Raw genomic sequence first — 19962 nt, 5'->3', positions numbered from 1 at the left:
TTTCTGTGAGCATCCTGATACCAGTGTTTTGAACTGTGCATCTGATAGGTTGTCTTATCTCCTCGTGGACTAATTCTTTTTTCTGGAGTTTTGATCTGTTCCTTCATTTTGGCCATATTTGTTTGTCTCAGCACATCTGTTACATTGTAAGGGGCGGAAGCTTAGGTATTTGCCAGGATGTGACAGCCATATTGTGGTGCTGTATGTGGGGTAGGGGCCAGAGAAGGAACATTGCCACTCTCTCTGTTCTTGCCTTGCTTTCATTCACTTCGCCTGCTTCCCACAAGCAGATTGTGCCCTTTCAAGTGCTGCCCTGGTACTGACATCTGCGTGGGTGGGCTTGTATATGTTGTAGGATCCTGTGGACCCCTCTAACAAACTCTCCTGTGACACTGGCAGTTTCTCCCGCTGCTGCAACCCCAACAGGTTTTTACCACCAGAGGTTTTGAGTCTTTATTTCCCTGTGCTGGAACCCTGGGTTGTGTGCTCTGTCTCCCTTTCCAGTTGTTCCAGTTTATCTGCATGTGAATGTGAGACTGCCTGGTCCACCAGCTGCCACCTTGTCACATGTCCTGTCTACTCTGGCTGCCCATCTCCACCCCTCCTACCTGTCTGGATGAATGTTTCTTCTTTAACTCCTTGGTTGTCAGACTTCCACTCAGTTTTTCGGTTAGTACTGATTGTTTTTTGTTTTAAAATTGGTTGTTATCCTTCTTTTTGTTGTTCAAGGAAGCGAAGTGTATCTACCTACACCTCCATCTTGGCTAGAAGGGCCTATTTTCTTGTGCTTACAATGAATTAATGTTTTTCTTACTAGTAGGGAAAAAAAGAATACCGGTAAATTCATATTGTGAGTTTACAGGCTAGATACAGCTTGTAGAGCAGTTTTACATTTGGTGAATGTCATTCAATTTTTGCCACAAGACTTGTATCCTAACCTTGACTAATTTCTATATAGGTTGGGTATATAGATGAGTTTATTTTCATATTTGGGTTATATCTTAGCCCACCTCTAGAAAAATACATAAAATGGCAGAGTATACTGAGACATTTATTAACCCTATTACCTGTCAATTATTTAATTTCTCAGAATGTTGTGTTCTAGATTATAAAAGTAGCATAGGAAATAGATACATCTATATTAAGTATCTCTTCAGCAATTTGAAGATAAGATCATCTCAAAGATCAACTCATACATACTTAGAACCAGAAGAGAACTTGTGAATCATCAGACCCCTAGATCTTGCATCACAAAAGTATTCATCAGAAACATGGAGCAGTGGTTTTGTTTTTCAAGTGAACAGAAAAAAATCTCCCTTAAGAAGTATGCTTAATGGAATTGTGTGTGAGGGGCTTCACAGACCTTCTCCGTTGTGAAATAACCACACAACTGGTGAAAAAAATTTTTTTTAATTCTCACCTGAGGATATGCTTTTATTGATTTTAGAAAAAGAGGAAGGGAAAGAGAGAGGTAAAAGGGAGAGAGAGAAGAAACATCTGGGGGTCACTTCCTGTACAATCCCTGACTGAGGATTGAACTTGTAACCTTGGTGTACAGGGTGATGCCCCAACCAACTGAATCACCTGGCTAGGGCATGAAAATTTGGGGGGGGGGGTGGAATACAGCAAATGGAGAAACATTTACTCATGAAAATCTGAATCTTGGTAAGAACATTAAGAATCCTAGGCATTTGAGCCCTCACCTGCTTCATTACCCACACTGCCCAAGTCAGTGAGATGGAAGCTCTACTCTCTGCAGGTACAACCAAGAACACTGAACTCCCTCTCCCACCAGCTCCCATGCCGGGCCTGTGGAATCTCACTGGGAAGGGCAGGTGCATGCGTCTCCTCCTCCCCAACTCTGTGTTTTATGTTCAGACAAGAGCAGCTAAGAAATCTGAGGTTCCCTTCCTTCACCAAACCTCCATTCATAGGGCAGAAGCTCTTTCTCAGGCACAGCAAGGTGAGAAGACTTGGCCCTGATCACTCACCTCACCTCAGGTCACTTGCCTCCAGCACACTGGGAGAGGTAAGCCAAGAAAATGAAGGATACTGCTACTCCCCAGTGCTCTGCTCATAAAGCAGTGGTGTCACTCCAGGGGAAATAGACTGCTGTCCTTTGCCAAAGATTCTGGGCAGTTGTACAGATAGTTTTCCCTAGAAGAGAGGCAGGCTTAAAAACAGAGAGCTCTGTAGCTCTCCTAAAGGGGACTAATTTATTTGAAACAGAGCTTGATGAAGTTCAAGCCTAAGGGCAGTGTGGAATATAATTGGGGTTTTGTTTGTAAGAAAATAAGAGGAGACTGGTAGCTACATTCAAGCTAAACTGTAGACTATCCAGGAGTTTGACAGAACCAGGGAAAGAGCTAGTTAGTAACTGAGTCTTCTTGGGTGGGAAGGAGCCACCAAGACTGGCCCACCAAGGGGCCAAGATTTAATTGGGTCTGACCAAGTAACAAATTATGCCTGAAGCCACGTCAGATACAATAGATAGTCAACGGCAATTAGTAGAGAACTGACAGTTGAAGGTAGGGTAGGTTAGATGGGTGTGGCATGACAGCCAAGGACGGTCTTGTGAAAGGAATACTAGATTTAGTAATTAAGTTAAGGAGGGCTGAAGAGCCTTTAGCAGAGAAATACTAAAAGAAATGAACCACTGTCAGGGTGACAGAATGAGATCCAAAAAGGATGACCTTGGAAATCCCTGGCAATGCCAGCATTTTATGATACGATTCTAGTCATTGTTTAGTAATTTCCTCCTTTGTTTCCCCCTTTTTCTCTTGTCTTTCTTACCAGGTATAGACCATTGGGTTAAGGACAGAAGTTAAATTTGTTGTTTGGAAAGATAATACATGCACATGCTATAAAATACAAATTTAAAAGGGTAAACCTAAGTCTTATAAACATTTTTTTATATCCTCACCTGAGGGTATATTTTTTATTTTGTTTTTTAGAGAGAGAGAAAGAAATACAGATGAGACCCATCTGTTATGGGAAAATCGGTTCTTCTTGCCAACTATGTTCACATAGTAGTGAACATTCACAGGGAAGAGAATGGGCCTAGCCAAGGTGGGTGAGACAGGCATAGGTCCCCAGTCCCTTTGTCCTGAGGATTTACATAGTTTGCCAGGTGAGGTGAGGGAGTTACATATTCATGGCTGGGTTAAGGCCTAGGCCTATTCTCCTCCCTGAGAATGTATTACTACTAGTAAACTCTGCTTGTATACTAATCAGCTTGCTGATCTTTAATTCTTTACTGCATCAGGGAAAAGAATCAAGTTTTGCACATCAATCAGCTTCTTGCACACACCCTGACTGGGGATTGAACCCACAACCTTTTCGTGTACAGGATGACTCCCCAAGTTGTACAGGGCTAAACTTAGCCCTACCTAAACTCTTCTTTCCCCTCCTACCAATGCTTCATAGAGGCAGTTACTGTAATGATTTGTGTCTTTTCAGAAGTAGCCTAGTCATAAATAAAAATGAATAAATTCCTTAAAAACAGTCATGCACAAATGATCACATACTGAGTGTACAGCCTTGTTCTGCATTTTGTTTTTTTCCACTGAACAAAATACATATGTGCATATGGAAAATGAACAGTTTTAAAAATTAAAAATTATAAATATTTCAGATATATAAAAAGATGCAAATATAATATCTGTGTATCCAGCCTAAGATTTGCCAATTCGGTTATTCTTCCCTAATGTCTTCTTTTCCCCTCCACCCAAGGGTAACTGCTATGCTAAATTTTATGGCTATCATTTCCATTTGCACTGTACTACATAAGTATAAAATTTTCCTTAGCAGTGCTGTTATTTTTACTGTTTTTAAATTTGATGTTACATCATTCTGTAGTCTGTAATTTTTCTCTCACCATTGGGAGAGTTATCCACATGGATGTATGTATCCATGGCTCATTCATTTTCACTGCTGTATAGATTCTCTTGCTTGGCATAAAGTTTGTTTCCATCATTCTATTATTATAAACAATGCTGATTTGAACACTTAAGCATGTATATGAGTTTCTCTACAACACAGGTGGCAAACACAAGGTCCACGGGCCGAATGCGGCCCTCCGCTGTGTTTTATCCGACCCAGCACCTTGTTTCTAGCCCAGCAGCAGCACTGAGCTCCTTGCCCTAGGCATTTACATTTACACAGTCCTAAAATTACCTTCAGCCCTTTGAAAGCAATCTTGAGGCTAATGTGGCCCCTGGTGAAAATGAGCTTGACACCCCTGCTCTACAATATATAGTGATGGCAGGAAGTCTTCAACTGCATTACCTTCATTTTTTTTCATTGGCTGCCTAGCATTTCCTCATATTAGCATACCATAATTTATTTCTCCAGTCTCCTAGTGATGGTTACCTAGTTTGTTTGCAATTTTTGCACATGTGAGAACATACCTGCAGAATAAAATTGTTGGGTGAAGTGTTTTAATGAGGCTGATTACATTATTTGGTAATTGTTTTTCTAATTAAATGAGCTTATCAGGTGACAATGCCAGATATCTCATTGTTGAAGTGTTTCAATTTCACAGTAATTTTCAGTCTTAAATCCCTGTATAACCCAATAGTCGGTAATACTTTTTTGTATTCCCTGTCCTGGTCCAGTCCCACGTGTGGACATACTTTTATGAAATAAATTTATTAATAATTTTTCAATAAAAACACTACTTTAGAGTATGTACCTTTAGTATTTTTATACAAATGAACACAAGCCTTGTCTGGTATGATTTCCAACTCGTTTGTATCTTATCTTATTGGAGGTCCAGTCTATCCATATGTTGTAAGACCCTAGAGTAGACTCTATAACACCATACGAGTCAGCAAACTATATAGCCCAGGGTCTGATCTGGCTCATTGCCTGTTTCTGAATGGACCGTGAGCTAAGAACATTTTAAAAATTCTTTCTCATTGTTTATTTTCACTTTTAAATGGTTAAAATATAAAAAGAATATCATTCACATGTAAAACTTATAAAAAGTTCTAATATCAGTGTCCATAAATAAAGTTGTGTTGGAACACAGCCATGCTCATTTGTATTTGTATTTGTATTATGGATTGTCTGCATGCTTTTGTGCTACAACAGCAGAGTGAGAAGCTGCAGTAGAGATTTAGATGGTGCTCTCATTGCTTCAGATTGTTGCTTTGTGCACTACAAATAGCAATGATGGCCCTGACTGGTGTGGCTCAGTAGACTGATTCCCAGTCTGCAAACCAAAGGGTCACCAGTTTGATTCCCAGTCAGGGCACATGCCTGGGTTGCAGGCCAGGTTCCCAGTAGGGGGCGCATGACAGGCAACCACACATTGATACTTCTTTCTCTCCCTCTCTTCCTCCCTTCTCCACTCTAAAAAATAAATCTTAAAAAAAATTAAAAAACCCCAAATATCAATGACGCATGTCTAATTTGACAGTATTTCTAGTTCCACACATATCACTGTACTGTGACATTTACAAAAAAAGAAAATGCCAGTGTTTACCCACCATGTCGAAACAAGAAAAGTAGACTCTGAATGCTTCTTAACTCTGGAACGTGGGTTATTTTATGACAGGAGGTGGCAGATTGGTGTGGTTATTGAAGACATAACCGTACTATGCACTCACAATATTCCCCACTCACAGGAAAGCGATGATCAGAAAACTTAGAAAATTTTAAATGGAATATTTTATCACAGCAGAATTTCTTCACAAAATGAATTCAAATGAGGATGTAACCAAAGTGAATTTTAAAATGGCTCATGTGTTAAACAGATAAAACCACTTAGCAACCATGAGTTAATCAAATCACACTTAATTGCAGTGGCCAAAGATATATATGTGCGCAGAGAATAAAAAACTTTAAACTGTTAGGTTTTCAGCGATAATTACTTGAAGAGTTGAAGATTTGGGGAATAATATCAATAGTCAGAAAGCAAATTATTTAAATTATTTCCTTGGCTCTTGATAAGTTGACAAATGTTACTGATTCTGCCCTGTTATTTGGAGCCAGTGCCACAATGAAGTGACTGAAGAATTGGTCTCTGAATAGTCTGTGGAACAACTACAGACAAGAATATTTTCAAGACAAGTTGAGAGAACACAAAATTGGTAAAACCTCAAGTGGAATCTGCTAAGATGTGTTACAGTGAATGGTGGTAAAAATATATGTGGAGAAGGTTTAATTGGATAAATTTACAAAGTTTGTGAAAATGTAAAGTTTTTAATGCCTCTGGTTATTTTATTGTTCATCAGCAGGCACTTTACAGAGAATATTTGAATTTGTCATTTTATTGAACTAGCAATGTCTACAGTGAATTTTATTCACTCTCATGGACTTTGTTATCATCAGTTTTGTGGATTTTGGTCAGAAATAGGAACTGAGTATCCTGACTTGCCCTACCACACAGCAGTTCTGCAACTTAGTAGTGACTTAAAATATTTTTTATTTTGAACTCAGGAATAAGATTAAAACTTTTCCAAGTGGGAGAGCTGCCCTCGACTACTATTATCTCTTTGAGAATTAATTTTTGCTGCAGACTTATTTCATAATAAATTCAGCCTAAAGTCACAAAACAGTGCTTATTGATGTCAAGTCACTGATGACAGCATTATTTGAACTACAAGTAATATCAGGCTAAATGAGGTGCTTCCATAAATCACTTTAAGTAATGATACACTAAGGCAAATATAAAGAGAAGAATCTAAGAATTCCATGAATACCTTCCAAGTGATAAATATGCTCCATTACAGTCATGTGCTTGTGGATCGATATATTAGGCAGTATCTAAACTGTGTGAAATATTTGGGGTGAAGTATATAAAATCTTCATTGATCCACATTAACATAAGACCATTTGCAATTGATTTTTTGATGGTAAGGAGCACTGATTTTGAATTTCAGTTAATTGAAATGTTATCCCCCCCCCAAAAGAATTACATTCTCTTTAGTACACCTGTAATAGGAGAATATATTGAACTCAGTTGTTGTTCTTATTATATTTTGAATTTCATGAGTAAGTTTTGTGGAAATTTGTTTTCTCTCTATACATACATACTTACGTGGTATCCTGTTTTTCTTTTGGCTCACAAAGCCCCAGATATTTACTGTCTGCCTATTACAGAAAAAGTTTGCCAATTCCTGGCTTGGGGAAATGTGGCTCAGAACTAATCATTCTCCTGTCACTTATTCAACAGCATTATTTGGTTTTGTTTTAAAAATAGTATTCCTCACAGCAAGAAAAATTGGGTACAGAGCACATTAACTTTTATAGTAGTTCTTGGTCCTTATCCTTATGGGAGAGCTTTTTCAACTTGCCATTTATAATGGAGTTTTACCCTGCATTTGCTGAGAGAAGGTATCACTTTGTAATTCCTTCTAGATGTGCCCTTGGAAAAAATACACATAGGTTGAGCCCCTGCCCAAGGCCAACCATTGTATTAATATGTGTGTCTAATTAAAGCATTGAAATTTATTGAGTTAAGCCTCCATGAAGTTTGTACACAGTATATTTTTGTTTTGTTCTTTATAAGAAAAATATAGCTCTGCCTCTTCAAATGGATTGTTTCTATTGTAAAGTTGAATAAAAGTAGGAAGAAGGAAAAAGTCAACCATTCCCTGTCTGAAGACTTCCACTGGAAATATTTTGGTGTTTTCCTTTCCTGCTTTATGTCAATGATGTTTGAAGCATGCTTGTTCCAGACTACCCAACCAGTGTTGATTTTTATTTTGAAGGAAAATTTGAGAATGGTGTTGCAGAAGGAATGGTGGATCCCAAACTAAACCCCATTGCAGCCTTTCGACTTTCAGTTATTCAGAATTCTGCTGTCTGGGCCATTCTTAATGAGGTAAGACAATATATTACCTCAGTGAAACAGCTTAGAGTCTGCTTTTTTCCCACATTTTGATTTCATATTTAAAGGCTTTTGGAAATGAAAAATAATTGCCTCATTGTACTCTTCACAATTTTGTATTTCAGATTCATATTAAGAAAGTCACCAACTGATTCTCTCCTAAGAAACCAGTACATCATTTTTTCCTGTAAATTTGTTGATTAAAGATAACAAAGCATGTACTTTTTTTTTTTTTTACTTGAACGCTACCTCTTGTGAAATCTACTGTAGATAGATGATTGTCATTTCCACTTGGAAAGTGAACCTTCCACAGACAATTATATTCATTCAAACCTAAGCTGTCCTCCAATTTTCACTTGACTCAAACATTTTACACTTATGACAGCCTGTTAATATGACTTGTACTATTTTGGTATTATACTAATACATAAGAGTTGTACATATTGTTACATTCCTTAAATTTGAGAAGAAATTAATGGTAAATACATTTTATGAAGGGGGTACTTTTGAAATTCATTTATTTTACTATTATAGACCCTCTTTTATAGATTATCAGGGATTATATATATATAAATATACATGAAAATGTTATGGAGTTAATTTATTAGAAACACTTAAGAAGTACATATTTTTGTGCAGTAAATTTTTGAATCAATACTTTTTTTGAAAAATGGTTACCTTGCTTTTTAAGTTCCTTCTATATTTTTCTCTGGAAATGCAAACATTATAGGTTAATGCCATTTTTCAAATGCACTGCCACTCAAGAGTAATTCTAGATTGATTTCCTAATTGAACTACTTTTTTACAGTAGCTTCCTGCCACCTGTAGTTTTGCTTTCTGCGGTTTTAGTTATCCATAGTCAACTCTGGTCCAAAAATACTAAATGGAAAGTTCCAGAAATAAACAATTCATAAGTTTTAAATCAACTGCTGTTCTGAGTAGTGTGATGAAATCTCGCGCCGTCCCGTCCGTCCCGCCTGGGTCTGAATCGCCCTTTGTCTAGTGTGTGCGTCTCGTTTCATGCATCACACAGGCCCTTGTGGATCTCACAGGAGACCACATTCACGTAACTTTTTACAGTACGTTGTTATATCTGTTATTAGTCGTTGGTCTCTTACCGTGCCTACTTTATAAATCTTACCATAGGTATGTATGTTTATATATGGAAAAAACATCGAATATATAGGGTTTTGTACTAGCCATGGTTTCAGGCATCTACTTGGGGTCTTGGAGCGTACCTCCCTTGGATAAGGGAGGACTTCTATATCACTGGTTTCAAACAAAATATTTTCAAAGGCATTTCTCATTCTTTAAAGCCAAGATTTAAAAAAACCAATGTCCTTTCTGAGGTTATTTTACTATACTGTGTATGGTGTATAGTAACAGAAAAATCAGTCTGATATTTTATTATTACTTTTAAAGATTTTATTAATTCATGTTTAGAGAGAGGGGAAGAGGAGGAGAAAGAGGGAAGAAACATCAATGTGTGGTTGCCTCCTGTGCACCCCATATGAGGGACCTGGCCCACAACCCAGGCATATGCCCTGACTGGGAATCGAACTGACGACCCTTTGGTTTGCAGCCTGTTCATTCCGTTGAGCTACACCAGCCAGGGCAGTCTGGTGAATTTTAATGTGCAGGGGTGATGCTTTCAACCCAAATTATTACAGACAACTCATTACATTTCTTCTGACATATGACAAACCCTCTCTTTTAATCTTTGTCTATATTCCATGAGTCTTGACGAAATGTTTTCTAGATAATGCTATTGTGTGTCATAACTGGTTTAATTTTAAAGAAAAACCAAACCGTAATATTGGTTTTTGGTGAAAGATAATATAGCAGTTGTGTTTTCTCAAAACGACTTACTTTATTGCATTAGAACTTATAAATTCATATTCAAAAAAAGTATTACTCTGAAACATTCAAATAAATTGCTTAGCTATAACAAAACTATTATCAGTCTTAGCAATCAGTGATCTTTACAAAAGTATTTTACTTCAAAAAAAATTATGAATTATCAGTGTCAGTTCCCAACCAGTCTGGCATGCCTCAGGTGGGTCGCAGGTGGGTGACGAATAACAGTGGTGGAAATTGATCTGGAGCTTTCAGTTGTCATTGGCTAAGGCCTTAGGTGGCTGGGGATTCCAGCTGGCAGCTGTGTGCCTGGAGGAGCTCACGTGCTTACGTGTGCTGACCAAACAGCACTGTTATGAAGTGACAGGCAGGGAAGCACTGATAGGGTAGTTATCATTACTCCATATTAGAATAATTTTTAGTTAGTTTTTTTAAATAGAAAGTCACATGTTGCCAATAATGATTTTTATGTCAAACTCCACTTAAAATTTTTATTGGGAATTTTACATTTATTTTTTCATTAAAATTTATTTTATTTATTTTAGATTTTTATTTATTTGTCTTTAGAAGGGATGGGAAGGAGAGAGGGAGAGAAATATCAATGGATGGTTGCTTCTCATGCATCCCCTGCTGGGAACTGGCCTGCAACCTAGGCATGTGCCCTGACTGGGAATTGAACCGCGACACTTTGGTTTGCAGGCCTGTTTTTCATTAAAATTTTACCATTGGTTTTCTTCTGAAATTTTCCTGGCTCAGTGCCTACCGGCAGATTTTACTTGAAAATAACTTTTCGTTATAAAATTATGTCACTAGCTTAACATACTAAATTGCTGCTAAGTATTCAGAGGTAAAATCTGGAGGTAGATTCAGAAGTCCCTTCTTTTCCCTGCTTCCTAAGCAGCCAACTCTGATTACAGGAGAAATGCCATGCTCAGAAAATCTAGAGGGGTCACAGTTGTTGTGGCCCCCTGCCATTCATTGGGACATCTCAGGCTTTAGACTGAGTCTTTTCCTGATCATCCCTGTTTCTGAGAATATTTTTAGCCAAATCTTGTCTATCTTCAAGGACTCCCCTCCCCGTGAATCTGTTACCAGTGCCCACGGGAGTGCCTGCACATGGCAGGTGCCCAGTGTCTGGATAAGGGGCCAGCTGTTCCAGCCCAGTCCTCTTCCTTAGCTTGCTTTACCTACCATCCTTGCCATACACTTACATGCCCACTTACCTCTCCAGTTTTTGATTACGGGGAGTGTGTACACATGTGCATGTCTTCTTACCAACTTCTAACTCCTGAGGGCAAGACTCCGACTCATACTTCTTCCCTGTCCTCTGTGGACAGCAGGTTCTCAGTCTCATTTTTAATTACTCTCTTCTTTCCCTGAACTCTACACTAATTAGAAGCAGCCATGCTTTCCTCAAGCAAGAAAATTAGTGGTAGTCCATAAGAGTCATGTTAATGAGTGAGGAGTGTGGACAGATCAGCAGTGAGGAATCCTGAAACTAAAAGTAACATCTTGACTTTGAGAGGACACTGAATCACTTTTACCAAAATAGAGAGTGGGGAAAATCAAATGGTGAAACTACTTATATAAATGAGGCATGGCTTGGCATGTGGTGTTTACTTCACATAAACTATTCAAACTCTAGACAAGCTATGCTGTCCTCAATAGTAGCTACTGGATACATGGTGGCTCTCTAATAAGACATTCAGCTCCTCCCTTACACTAGCTACAGTTAGGTGCTCACTAGCTACTGGATTGGACAGCACAGGTACAGAACATTTCCTTCATTGCAGAAAATTTTGTTTGCCAGCACGGTATTGAGCTTGCTAATGTAAACATTTTAGAAACCAGAATAATGAATTTTGATCATTAGGTTAAAAGTAGACATGCAGAATATATCATAATGCAAGTGATGGATGAGCATTTGGGGTGAGAAGAGGTTGAGGCCCTATTTCTAGGATTCTAAGAGCAGCCAAGACTTCTGTGTTTTGTCCTAAGTCTCAGTGTTCTTTATAGCGTGCCCTCTATGTCAACAAAAGAGCAATGGTGTGAAGTAGATTGAAACTTTGGAAAAAGTGAATGCAATGGGTTATTGAGCACACAGATGAATTTCTGTTATAGACAAGTATATAAATTTAACCATTGGAAATGTCTTTGAACAAAGGTATTCTTTTTCAAGTCAATGATTCCATCACTAAATAATTAGGTGTCATTTTATTATTTAAAAAAGTTTCAGCAACATTAAGTATTCTTTTAAATCTGTCATAGTAATGGAAAAAAGTTGTTTCCCAATAATGGTTTTGTCCGCAAAGACAAGTTTGGTTTTATGGAACAGCATGTTTGGAGAGATTGCTGTAATAACAGTGTGTATTTGTAGTAGCCGGAAGTTTGTGAAAGACCCCTGGTGACCTTGTATGATATCCTCCCCCTTTGAGTGTGGGTAGAACCTGGGAATATGATCCATAATTATGTTACACAGCAAAAGGTTATCTGGGAACAGCAGATCTTATGATGTGAGCCCTTTAAACAGAGTTTTCTCAGTCTGGTTGCAGAAGTTAGAAATGCAAAGCAAGAGGAGGCATCATTGGCTGGTGTTAAGATAGAGGCCATATAAGAAACGCACATGGCCTTAGGGAGCTGAGGAAGACCTCAGCTGACAGCTGTGAGGAAAGGACCTTCATAGCCACAGGAACCTAATCCAGCCAACAACCTGGATGTGCCAGCAAGTGGATTCACCTCCAGCAGATAAGAGCCCTGGCTGCCAACACTTGATTCCAGCCTGAGACCCTGAGCAGAAAACTGTCAAGCCTGCCTAGACTTACATGCCTACTGCGTGAGATATGAAATGGGTATCTAAATTTGTGATGTGCTATGTAGCAATGAAAAATGAATACAGTATTTAAAAGGTGAAGATTCCCTCTAGTATGGGTGATTATTTCTCAATAAATGCATGAGTAAAGTCTTACTAGCATATCCTATATCTGGGCCTCAGCAGGAATTTCTGTGTCAGAGATCTGTCTTCATTGGAAGTTTGTTGACAGAAACTTGCAGGATCTTAGTAATATTTCTAAAGGACTGTCAGAATGAGACTGTAGGAGTAGAATCCAAGTAATGTATAAGGAACCTTTCTCCTGGAAGTACTACTTTATATTGATTTAGTCTGCTCTGAGTCTGTCAGAGTATTAAGAATGATGAACAGTGGTATTTTTAAATAAGATATTTAAAAGGAAAAAGCCCTTCTGCCTTTATGTAGAGATCATATAATCTACTTTGTATTGAAGTACTGTTTTAAACCAAAACCTTGTCTAAGCACAGAGCATATCCTGTATGTCCCAGCCAAGTTTTTGTACTATGTGAATGTTTTCCAAAATATCTCTGCTTCCAAGCCATTAACTGCAAGTGTTTTTATTTTGTTTTTTCCATTAATTTTTATGTTAATGCCATACATACTGTTGATGTAAGTAGGGCTAAAGGAAAGAATGAGAGGCTAACACTGTCAGGTCAGAAATTGGGGTCGCCCTGGCTGGTGTGGCTCTGGATGGAGCACAGGCCTGCAAACTGAAAAGTTGCTGGTTAGACTCCCAGTCAGGGTACATGCGTGGATTGCAGGCCAGGTCCCCAGTAGGGGGGTGTGAGAGGCAATCAACTGATGTTTCCCTTTCTTCCTCCTTTCCCCTCTTTCTAAAAATAAAGAAAATCTTAAAAAGAAATAAAGTGGAGTCAAAATTGTATCTTAGTGTTAAAGGAACTCTTAACGTATTCCATCTATTTTATAAAAAAGACAACTTTTCCAAGCTATGTGTGGAACGTTTAGTTTGTTGTAAATTTTAATTAATCTTAACAGATGTATGCCGTAACTACTATCCTTATTTTCTTTAATGTATGTGGACATATAACACTAACAAGACTATTACCACAGTGTTTTTTTAATAAAAGGATTTGTTAAATATATATGTATATCAATGTCTGTGTATAAAGTCTTCTCACCCGAAACGCTGCCCTCACCAGTGTGGATGCTAACTAGATCACTTTCAAAGGAACAGACAAGAATAAGCTGGCACTCAGTTTGAGAATTTGAAAGACAATGTCCAAGAAACTAAATGTTGAATGGATTGTTCTTTGTGCTGTTCCCAGTGTTGTTAATGTTGCAATGAAAATGTTAAGAGTCGTGTAGTAAAATAAGGAGTTTTTTGTGGGGTGTTCTCTCAGACACTGCTCCTATGGCAAACTGCCATGGAATCAAAAGTTCAGTATCCTACTGAGATGAGCATTCTAATGCTGTTGAAATTGGATGAAAATACCCCTTGAATACATTTTTCTGAGCCTTAAAAATGGCTGATATCGCCAGAACTGTAATATGTACTGCCAGCAGATTTGATACTTAGACAGTAATGTTTTCTAGGAAAGATTCAGAATTCAGCTGATTAAACAATCACGTTTCACTCATAGAATGAAAAACTAAGTGTTTCTCATTGAGAACACTGTTGGGAAAGATGGTCTTTGCATTTGGGGATATTTCTGGAAGTAATCCTTGGAGAAGCTGCCTGAGGAACTGCTTTTCCAGGTTGTACATTTTTTTTTGTCTTTAATGTATTGTACATATTTCTTTACAATGTCTTCACTGGTTGAAGGGGTAATATCTGTAGTAATATCTTAGGTACCTGTTAGACTTTTAAAGGAAGATTATTTATTTTCAAATATGCTGCTATAACTTAATAACTGGTCCTGTTGACTGTGCCTTTCCATCACTGTTTGTGCCACAACCATTCATGTGTATTGAAATAAAGAAGTTTAAAAAGCCATGCTGAATTCAAGACTCCTAATAAAAATAGGTAAGACTTAATGGGCAGCAAGTTTTTTGTTTTTATTGGTTTTGTTTAACATTGATAAAAGAATAGTTTACTTGAACTATTATGTTGGTTTTAGAAAATCTTTTAAAGAAAAGTCTTTAAAAGATGTTAAGATATGATGTTAAGACATAACATCACTTTAAAAGTCAGTTTAAAAGTCTTTAAAATGATGTTAAGACAGTGGTTATCAATGTGATAAGATATTCACTCATATATTATGTGCACTATACAACTTCCAAATTAAGTGTAGCCAGATGGGCTTGTTCACTCTAAGTATTGTGTTTTTGTTTTGTTTTGCAGAGAAAAGACTATTAATATTTAGAGCCTGAAGGTTAGACTAAGGTAACATACCCTACATAAATGTTTAAAAATAACCCATTACAAAATGGAGGCAGCAATGTTGCAAAATGTAACTTGCAACAGTGGGGGAAGAGGACGCATATTATTACCACATTCTCCAAAAAGCCCTTTCAGGAACATGTATAAAGGATCCATGAACAAAGTCAAAGAGGGGTAGGATTGAGGGTGGGAGGGCAGGGTGCGCAGGGCAGGGGAAAGTGGTGGTGGGAATATGGAGACAACTGTATTCGAACAATTTTAAAAAAAGATTAAAAAACTCAAAAAGAATTCACATTAAAAAGCTTTACCTTTCTAATTTCCTCATGCCTTCAGTATTTTTTGTATATCATTTTTGTGTGTACAAATATTAGAATAAAATACATGCTTTAGTTTAAAAAATTTATTACAGAAATGTACATTAATTAGTTTTAAGGAATGTATTGACAATAATGTTAACATATATTTCCTCAAATTCACAAACTTTACACCTTTAAGATATCTACAATGAGTTTACTTACAAGTTTCACAAGAAATCACTTCACCAACACTGTTGACACAGTTAAGATGTAACAGTCTCACTTTTTTCATTTTACTCTGTACTTGTAGAAGGAACACATCGACTGGGTGAAGTTCCATCCTAGCGCTAGTGACAGCCCGTAGATCAGAATGAGAGGTGCAAATGGATAGAGAAGAATTACCGTATTTTTCAAAAATGGCAATGCTGGAAAATAAAGTATAAATTCATATTTTAAAGAGGAAATATGACTGATAAATGAACATTCTGAAAGACAGCTCTTATACAACATGTGGGGCCAAAGAGAATATTTTCAATCAAGATGATGCTATGTAGCCAGAACCATACTACCGAGATGTACTCAAAGAAACTGTTCTAAACTTCAGGGATTTACCAGGAAAGCAATTAAAAATCCACTCAGCAAAGCCACAATCTTGCAGCATGCTAAATGTATGACATGACACAAACATCTCCCCTTAACTGGAGAAAGGCCTCCCTATCCAAACAAGGTATTACAATTTGAGGGGATTAGGTGGTCTCTGGCAAAGCAGCCAAGAGGGTGAGGACAGTTCTGACCACTGCAGCCAGTCACAGATGAGTAATGGTTTGTATTTTAAAGTCCTAATCATCCAGAGTGACAGGAAAGGGTTAAAACAAAAAAACATGTAACATTAAGTTATAAGATCTCCAGATTTAATTTAGCTCTATTTAATGGAAATAATTTCTTAACAAATGAAGAATAATGTAAATATGTTTCTCATTCATATTAAAATAAACTGATAGCAGGATTTAACAATAAACCTGCAAACACATCCTCAGGTCAGTAGAAGTTGGGTGGGCCTGATCTGGAATCATTTACAGAACCATATAGTGATCATAAAAGTGGAAAATGAGGCAAAAGTTTTAAAATTCATCCCACCAACCCTTTCCTCTCTCTAACCTATCATTGGTGACCCAGAACCTGAGAGCCTGGGAAAGAAACTGGTCATGGGTTGGTTCCAATAGGTAATGTGGAGATAGTATCATTTAACATGATTCCTTGAAATGATAAAATTTGTTACAGACCTGCCATGCTGCTTTTGAGATGAGTGGCCAGGACCAAGTTACTTATTTCTCTCTCTCTCTCTCTCTGTGCTTGTTTCCTCATTTGAAAAATGGGGATAAGTAAACCTATATTATATATAATTATGAAGATTAAATGACATAATCCATATAAAATACTTGGGACAGTGCTCGCGAGGGCTCCATAATCATAAGCTAATAGTATGAGTGTTACAACTTTCCCTCACCCTGTTATGTTCCCAGACAACCAAAAAAAATTACTTACCACTGTATCCCAGGAAGGTTACATAGATGTAATAGCCAACTGCAATCAACCATAAGGTATTTCCAACCAAATATCCAATAAAAGTGTCTGTTAGGATGACATCTGGTAAAGAGATGCAGACAATGACTCACTTTTCACTGCATTCAACAGACTTAAATAATATTTTAAGAAGTAACTGTTACTTACGGTTAATGAAAAAAAGTTGGATAAAATGCAGAATGAGTAGGAGAGGATAAAAAGCATTCAAATGCACATCAAAGGCATAGCCCCACTCCACATCACAGTCTCTGCTCTGTCGTTTCACTAAATACTTGTTGGAGATAAACCTGAAGAGCAAGATGAAAGTTTCTTTCATAATACAATAAAAAATTCTGTAATTCCTTGCTGACTGCCTTCTGTGTGCCAAGCACTATTTCACACACTGGAGTTTGAGCAGTAAACAACAGACAAAAATCTCTACCTTCGATCTTGTGGGAGTAAACTAACAATGGAATATAAATACATGTTAGATGGCACTATGGAAAAAACGGTAGAGAAAAGTAGAGAAGCCCTGGCTGGTGTGGCTCAGTGGACTGAGTGCCTGCCTGCAAACCAAAGGATCGCCAGTTCAATTCCCAGTCTAGGGCATGTGCCTGGGTTGCAGGCCAAGTTCCCAGTTGGGGGCATATGAAGGGCAACCAATGTATCTTTCACACAACATTTCTCTCCCTCTCTTTCTCCCTTCCCCTTTCTAAAAATAAATTTTGAAAATCTTAAAAAAAGAACAGAGAATACAGAGTTGAAATACAACAATAGATATGATGGTCAAAAGAAAGTGACACCTGGGTGAGACCCGAGGGCAGTGACAGGATTTTCCCGGGCAGAGCATTCTCGGGCCAAGCACAGAGGTGGAGGAGATGGGCCAGTACAGAGCAGGTGGCAGCGTGCCTGCATGTCTGAGTAGTGGGTGAGGAGACCAGTGTGCCAGGACCAAGTGAAGAGTAGCAGGAAATGATAAGAGAACAGAAATAAGGAGCCAGATCTTACAGTCTGTGACCATTTTAAGACCTCTGTATTTCACTCTCAGTGAAATAAGAAATCACTGGGTTTCCCATAAGAGACTTACTGTTTTGATGAGGTTCCTCTAGCTGCTACTGCTCTAGCTGCTCTGTAGAGCAGACTACAGGGGCAAAAGTGGAAGTGGCGAGAGCAGCTCAGAGTCCACTGTGAGAGAGACGAACCAAGTGCTAACAGTGGAGGTGGGACAGTGGGATGCACTATAGGTAGAAGGCAGCACCAACAGGACTTAAGTACTGGATGTGGAAATATGAGGGGGAAAAAGTCAAGAGTGACAGATTTTTGCTTTAAACAAATGAAAGACTGCCATTAACTGAGGTGGGAATGGCTGCTAAAGAATGGTTTGGCGCACAAAGGAGATTGCAGGAATTTGGATTTGGATCTGTTATGCAAAAGATGTCAATTAGTACAGAATAACAAATTATATATAAAGTCTAGATTTATCCCTGACTGATGTGGCTCAATTGGTTGGGTGTTACCCACAAAGTGAAAGGTCAGTTTGATTCCTGGTCAGGGCACGTGCCTGAGTTGCAAGTTTGGTCCCTAGTGGGGGTGTGTATGATAGACAATTGATGTTTCTCTCCCTTTCTCCCTCCTTTCCCCTCTTTCTAATAATAAATATTTTTCAAAATGTCTTAAAAATCTTTAAGTTTAAATTTAGATTTTAGAGAAGAGGGCCAAACAAGATTAAACTCATCAGAGTGTGGATGATATTTAAAGACAAGGGCCTTAATGCAATCACCTACAGAATGCAGACAGAGAACAGGTCCAAGCTTAAGGTCAGAGAATCAGGTGGCACTAGTAAGAAAAGAGTGGCCAGTGACATGTCTAGCCATAAGAAAAATTATTCAAGCTTATGCCACTGTTCCACAACACAGGCCACAAGTTTAGTTAAATTATGAATAAACAAAAGTAAAATTTGGCTTCTGGTCTAAGATGGAGCATAGTAATAAGACCTTGAACTCATCTCCTCCCAAGAACACACAGAATTTACACCCACAGAGCAATTCCCCCTAAGAATCACGGGCTGACTAAACAGCTTCCGCACAACAAACGAAGAGAGACCATACAAAAACAGTAGGAGAGACAGAGACATGGCACCAGTGCAGTGGGAACCCCACCCCCAACGCAACCACCCGAACGAGGGAGGGTTTCACTGAAGGGCCCACAAGCAGACTCACCTACCCTGGGACATGGTGAAAAGTGGTTTAAAAGGCACCTAAGCTATCTGCCAAAAGCGAGAAAAACTGGAAGTTGTGGGAACTCTCTCCAGTATCAGAGGTACCACAGAGCACCAATTGTTTCCCTTCCCCACCTCTTCATCACCTGGGCAGGATGATGACCCAGGCACTCTAGCAAAGCCAGCTAAGGTTTTCAGGCACACAGCATCTCCTTCCTTGGCTTGTCCCCAGGTCTCCCAGTGGCCTGTTCCAGTAACCACTTCCAGCTCACCTTCCAAGGTGACCCCAGCAGTTTGCCCCTAGAACTTCCCATGGCTCATACATGCTCTAGTTGTAGCTCCCGCCCCAGTGTGGCTTGTCCCTGGGCCTTCCACAGACTATGCTGCCCCCAGGACTCCCCATGACCTGAGCCCATTGCAACTAGAGCTCCAACTGACCTGCCAAGACAGTTCTGGTGTGAACTGCCCCTATACCAACTAAGCTACAACTAAAGCTCCAGCCCCTGGCGTGGCTTGTCCCAGGACTCCCTGCAGTCCTAGACTCTCCAACTGCAGCTCAAGCCAGCCTGTCGACATGGTCCCCGTGAGGCCCAACCCCAGGAGGCCTGAGCTAGCTCCAACAGTGTGTAGTCCCAGCTGCTCTGCCAAGGCAGCCCTAGTGCAGCTTGACCCCCGGGGTCCCTTAGAGCACACAAACGCTCCAGCTGACAAAGACACCTGATGCATGCAGTTTACAAAGGGGAAGCTCCTACACCAGGCCATGCCTTCAAGACTGAGAGAGGCTGCTGTTCTGCCTAATTCATAGAAAAAAACAGAACCAAAATGAGACGAAAAAACAGAACCAAAATGAGACAAAAAATATGTTCTAGAATACGCCCATGTGCTGAAAGACAAGGAAGTGGAAATCACCCAACTGAACTAGAAAACAGAGGAAAAAAAGAATTAAAAAAAAAAAGAGAGACTGACCTCCAGCACGTCAACTCCCACAATCACACCAAAATC

General features: G+C 38.8%; 2 protein-coding genes across 6 annotated transcripts in view; one reads left to right on the top strand and one right to left on the bottom strand.

Annotated features, from left to right (window-relative positions):
• The window catches only part of MGAT4A (alpha-1,3-mannosyl-glycoprotein 4-beta-N-acetylglucosaminyltransferase A), a 125553-nt gene extending 116790 nt beyond the window's left edge, over nt 1-8763 (top strand). Inside the window, exons 14-15 of one of the 4 annotated variants that reach the window (XM_037137186.2) lie at nt 7719-7831; nt 7963-8763. In XM_037137186.2, the coding sequence (XP_036993081.2) occupies nt 7719-7831; nt 7963-7989 (140 nt within the window). In that variant the 3' untranslated portion in view covers nt 7990-8763. The other 3 variants (XM_053664528.1, XM_037137183.2, XM_053664529.1) reach the window with 3 other exon arrangements.
• A 35-nt stretch (nt 8764-8798) lies between these two features.
• The window catches only part of UNC50 (unc-50 inner nuclear membrane RNA binding protein), a 38198-nt gene continuing 27034 nt past the window's right edge, over nt 8799-19962 (bottom strand). For both annotated transcript variants that reach the window (XM_037137190.2, XM_037137189.2), the window contains exons 4-6: nt 16911-17050; nt 16725-16826; nt 8799-15604 (exon numbers count right to left, since the gene is read on the bottom strand). In XM_037137190.2, coding sequence (XP_036993085.1) covers nt 15468-15604; nt 16725-16826; nt 16911-17050 — 379 coding nt within the window. In that variant the 3' untranslated portion in view covers nt 8799-15467. The remainder of the gene's footprint in view (nt 15605-16724; nt 16827-16910; nt 17051-19962) is intronic.

The sequence above is a fragment of the Artibeus jamaicensis genome, unplaced genomic scaffold (assembly GCF_021234435.1).
Source record: "Artibeus jamaicensis isolate MK-2021 breed Jamaican fruit bat unplaced genomic scaffold, CSHL_Jam_final contig_384, whole genome shotgun sequence".
Lineage (NCBI taxonomy): Eukaryota > Metazoa > Chordata > Mammalia > Chiroptera > Phyllostomidae > Artibeus > Artibeus jamaicensis.
The sequence above is the reverse complement of the archived record's forward strand: the minus strand, read 5'-3'. Positions and strand labels throughout refer to the sequence as shown.